This window comes from Amaranthus tricolor, chromosome 13 (assembly GCF_026212465.1).
Source record: "Amaranthus tricolor cultivar Red isolate AtriRed21 chromosome 13, ASM2621246v1, whole genome shotgun sequence".
In the NCBI taxonomy this organism is placed as follows: Eukaryota; Viridiplantae; Streptophyta; class Magnoliopsida; order Caryophyllales; family Amaranthaceae; genus Amaranthus; species Amaranthus tricolor.
In genome coordinates this window covers 16,600,975-16,606,061 of record NC_080059.1, presented here as the reverse complement: position 1 = coordinate 16,606,061, position 5,087 = coordinate 16,600,975, and the positions used below count along the sequence as shown (strand labels likewise).

Sequence of the window (5,087 nt, the reverse complement as noted above, 5' to 3'; positions counted from 1 at the left end):
CACTAGAATTATCACCCGTAACACCGAGAAGGCAAACTACCATGAGATCATCGCATTTGACTACAGACGAGGCCTTTTCCAAGTTAAGACTGGGCGTGGTAATAGAGGATCGGCCAAGGGTGGTAAAATACAAAGTGTGGATATGAGCGAGATGAAATGCACTTGTAACAAACCGTCCATATTTCACTTACCTTGTTCTCATGTTCTTGCCGTATGCATTAAACGACACTTATCCTATGAGCGATTTATGGACTCCTGCTACAAGACCCAGAGCTATGTTAACACGTATGAATGCATATTCTTGCCGTTAATTGATAAGAGGGCATGGCCTCAATACACCGGTGTTGAGGTGTTACACGATCCAGATCACATTCGTGGTTTAGGAAGACCTAAGTCCAGGAGGATCGCGAACGAGATGGACGAAGGATCGCGAACACGCAACGCTTGTCGACGGTGTGGTATTGACGGTCATAATACTAGAACTTGCACGTCAAGGTAAATAGTATATATATTTGAGTATATAAAGTAAGGATTATATAAGACTTACTTATTAATTAATTGCAGGTGAGATGGATCCAGCAGCTCCAGGCCCTCTGGACCCTAGTGTCCTTACGATGCAGGCGAGTCACAGGAGCAGTGTGCTATGGGATGTACAGGTCATTGAGCTTACCCCTTTTGAAATTATTACTTCATAATACTTTAAATTGAAGCTAACGTAATATTTTGATTTAGGTGTCCGATACGGAAACCATATACACCAGGCATCCCGATTCAGCTCCATGGGCGATTGACGCACGGATCGTCCCGTACCTTCAGCTTGCGAGATTGCATGACTTCCACCTGATCGCGTACGGGAGAGTCGATCGGGCGCTGCTCACGGCTTTAGTCGAGCGGTGGCGCCAGGAGACTCATACCTTCCACCTACCTATAGGTGAGGCTACCGTCACGTTACTTGACGTAGCTGTTCTTACACGGCTTCCCATCGAGGGACATGCCGTGTGCATCGATGTACGCCAGTTTGAAAGCTGGCAAGATAAAGTCCATAGAGTATTAGGAGTGCGACCTCCGGCTGAGGTAACCAAAGGGAGTAGCCTGCGTGTAACATGGCTTGCACAAAACTTCTCGCAACTCCCTGAAGGTGCTGATGACGCCACCGTTGAGAGATACGCTAGGGCGTATCTCCTTTATCTGATTGGTGCTGTCTTGTTCTCCGACAAGACTGGCAACCGAGTACAACTATTGTACTTGACGTTGCTTGATGCGCCATGGGAGGTCATCTCCGGGTACAGCTGGGGTTCGGCAGCCCTAGCGTATCTGTACAGGAGACTTTGTGAAGCTTCACAGAAGAACGTGAAGGAGATCGCTGGTCCCCTGATTATTCTACAGGTAATAATAAATTATAATGCTTACTCTACATGTAATAATATTGTTGTACCTCTTTTACTTACTTATAATGATAATTCTTAGCTTTGGGCATGGGAGCATGTTCTCATTGGTCAACCGATGAGGAGTGTGGGTCGTGGTGCATTTGCGCCACCACTGCTTCCTCCCCCGCATGTGCCATATGGATCGCGGTGGTCCTTTGAAAGACGATCAAGGACCCACACTGGATCGGGCGTGGGGTTCTACCGCGATCAGCTCGATCTATTACGTGCTGACCAGGTAACAACTTCACCACAACTTGTTTTATAAGTATCAAATTGAGTAATTTATTAATCGAATTTTCACGTTTAGTTTCTATGGGACCCTTACCCCGCTGAGGCATACGCTGCATTGCCTCAGCACTCGGGCATATTGTCAGGGGCGTGGAGAGCATCTGTACCTCTGATCTGCTTCGACATGGTCGAAGTGCATCTCCCTGAGCGCGTACTGCGCCAATTTGGGATGGTACAGGGCATCCCGCCTCCATGCGACACAGAAGCGGAGCTCCACCACTCTCGCAAGGGTCGGGATCCCAAGAACTGGATAGAGGTGAACTGGCGGCATGTCGCTCGTTGGGAGCACAGGCTAGATCTGCTTGCCCAAGGTGCGCCGATCGAGGCTGCAGGCGCACCTACTACGGCGGATTACATGCCGTGGTTCCTCTCCATTACTCGCCGATGGATAACACCACGAGGTATCTTGGCGGCATCCCAGTACAATCCTGCAGCACCGACGATGACACACTTTGTAAGTATTCTTCAACTTTAATTATTATCCTTACAACTTACACTTTAAACATTTCATTAATAATTAAGTCTTACTGCAGGCACAGGGCATTGCATCAGTCATCGGCTCCTCCCAAGAGGAGCCCGTACGGGAGATTGCCCAAGGCATACTCCAAGGCACGCAGTTTCAACACTTCATTCCGGAAGTAACTGCGCCCCACACCACTACGTACGCGTACGAGTCATCTGCTCATCAACCCGACGTTCATCTTGAGGAGGTTGACTTAACGTGTCCGGACTACTGTGTCGGGTCCTCACAGGGTGCCACATCATCAAACTATCAATCCCTTCCCCTACCCGAGCGTCATGCGACTGCATCTTACTATGGTAGAAGGCGTCGTAAACCGTCACAATTAGACAGGGTACAGGAGGAGGATTAGCATTACAATAGTTTTGTAATTATTGAACATTTGTACATACTCATTTGTAACTGTTGGTCTTTTGTGTGTAAATTGTAACATATATTTACATGTATATATTTTTACCGTAGTATCACACGTTTATTATGAGTGAATTGATGTTAACTACTCAAACTTTTGGGCGATGAATCATTCCGCGAACAATGCAGCATAAATTTAATCAAAAACATACAATCATATTCAAATAAGGATGTTGCTATTCAACATTCAACACAATTTCAAGCAAGTTCAACAAATCCAAATCCAATTACATACTTCATGCATTAAGTTAAACTACCGTCGCTAACTAAGAAGGCTTAGTTAACTTTTTCATAATTCTTTCAGTCTCTTCTTTCCTATGTGCCATATCATCCATTTGTCTCTTTAGATTAAATACCTCATCTTTAAGCTCTTGTTTTTCCTTCTCAAGCCTTATTATTAAGTCTCTCTGCCATTTTGTACCCTCCGGAGCAATCCAGCGAAAGTATGTGCATCCTAATCCGTCAGCCAAGTAGAAAGGGAAAGCAACAAATTCACGCCCTGGATCGAAGTCGCTCCAATCATTATTAATCTCAACTTCATAACCACAATCACAAAGCTCTTCAATACAATGCTCCTTTGACATCTACATAATACATATAATATATTAACGTTAGTGAACTTTCAAAAATAATGTTTACATTTACAATAATAAAACTAACAAAATACCTTATGTTAACTTTAACAATTGATGGAAAAGAATAAGAATGATCTAGAATGGATAAAATGAAGTATAAGAAATGATGGACCTATTTATACAACAACATTACAACGGCTATTTTTACATTATAACGGCTATTTTTCTAATTAACAACGGCTAGTTTAGTTTTTAAATTTAAAAAAAAAATAAAAATAAAGCTATAAGTCGCTGTTAGTAACAGCGACTTACAACTTTTTATTTATTTATTTTTTTTCCCTTAAGTCGCTGTTACTAACAGCGACTTACCCGAAGCTAGGCTCGGACGTACGGAAGCTTATTTTGGGACATAAGTTTATCTCAATCTTATACTTGGAATTAAAATGCTAATTAATCTTATTTATTTCAATCTTCCATTTTTTCATGGGTTTGCTTAGCTTCTTGATTTTTGATCCGTATTTCTTTGCCTTTTCTTTCCAATTAGAAAAAAGTGGAAGGATTTCCAATTAGAAAAAAGATTCTTGACTTTATGGTAATGAGTGGATCTTGGACATATTGTGTCTTTAGGCCTTGTCATCAGTTAGGAGCCAGGAGAAATTCTTTAATTGTTGATTTGAATTTGATTTTCTGTATCAGGTATTTATTGAAAAAAATGAGGAAACTTATCAGGTATTTGTTGTATCTTTATTACGTTCAATATGACGATTGAACAATGAAGTATTGATTAATTAAGTACTATTTTAGGGAGTTTTGAGTTCTGTTTTGAAGTTTAATTGTTGAACGAAGTCGATTAAATTGGTTGATAATGATTTATAACTTAAGCTATTTTAATAGTCCGTACATTGATTTGATATTGTTTATAAATTGCTTAAGTGTGGATAGGTGTGTTTGTGGGAACTGGTGTGAGTTGGCTCAAAGTATTTTTTGATGGTGTTCGAATGTTGAATGAGAAAGGTCGCAGAAAAATAAGCACATTCTTCATTTCATATGCCATAACTTAAGTAAATGTAATAATTGAAGGGGTTGGCGTTGCACCTTGCATTGGGAAAGCCCTACCTGAGGCTGGTCTTAGTTGGTGTTATGAATGAAATTTGGCTTTGACATTCTATACCTTCATGTTTATATCTTCAGTACATGATTAGTGTGACATTATTTCTTTTGATCAACTCTAAACTCCCACTCATTGCATATATGTTCTTGATATGGACCTTATGGAGCGTAGAGGCAGGGTCTTGTAGCTTAATTGTTCTCACTACAATGACATAGTCATAGCCTCAGAGAAACTCCATTCCTGTTACTTTGTTAGGAACATAGAGCCAATAATTGGTTAATTGTGATAGAGCATGCACTTACTTTCTTTTAAACTTGCAATGTACATCTTAAAGAAGATGAATAATTAACTATCCCTCCGACTCTTGAGTTCAGGTTGTCCTTATGAAGAAACTTATATGCTCCTACTTGTCGTATCTCAATAGCTTTAACAGAATAAAAGGTGTGTCAAATTATTTTCCTTAGGTGGGTGTTGTGAGAGGGTCAGAGTTTCTTTTGAGGTCATTCTAGAAGAACATTGTAACTGGTTGTTAGGCTTGATTATTATAAATACGTATTATGTAATGAGGAATGACAAATTATGAGTTGAATGGAGTATTCTCTTAGAGCGTAGCAGTTGCTGGAAACATGATGTGTATCGTCTTTTCTTCAATTCTTCCGCTGCCTTACTTTCTTTATATTATTGTTTGTTCATAAACTGATACTGGTTTAATTTTACTCCATGATGACTATGAGACGATATTAGGTTAGGTTTAT

General features: G+C 40.7%; 1 protein-coding gene across 1 annotated transcript; it reads left to right on the top strand.

Annotated features, from left to right (window-relative positions):
- Positions 1-569: 569 nt before the first annotated feature.
- Positions 570-4,369, top strand: LOC130798871 (serine/threonine-protein phosphatase 7 long form homolog). The gene is made up of 6 exons (XM_057661969.1): positions 570-656; positions 733-1,386; positions 1,468-1,662; positions 1,735-2,026; positions 4,164-4,235; positions 4,302-4,369. The coding sequence occupies exons 1-6, from the start codon at positions 570-572 to the stop codon at positions 4,367-4,369; spliced, it is 1,368 nt and encodes a 455-aa protein (XP_057517952.1).
- Positions 4,370-5,087: the final 718 nt, after the last annotated feature.

What these genes read in the sequence shown, in the direction of transcription:
- LOC130798871 (XM_057661969.1), top strand. Translation starts at nt 570, where the DNA reads ATGGATCCAGCAGCTCCAGGCCCTCTGGACCCTAGTGTCCTTACGATG. An exon ending in GTGTGCTATGGGATGTACAG is followed by an intron (nt 657 to 732) that starts GTCATTGAGCTT and finishes ATTTTGATTTAG; the next exon opens with GTGTCCGATACGGAAACCAT. An exon ending in ATCTATTACGTGCTGACCAG is followed by an intron (nt 1,663 to 1,734) that starts GTAACAACTTCA and finishes TTTCACGTTTAG; the next exon opens with TTTCTATGGGACCCTTACCC.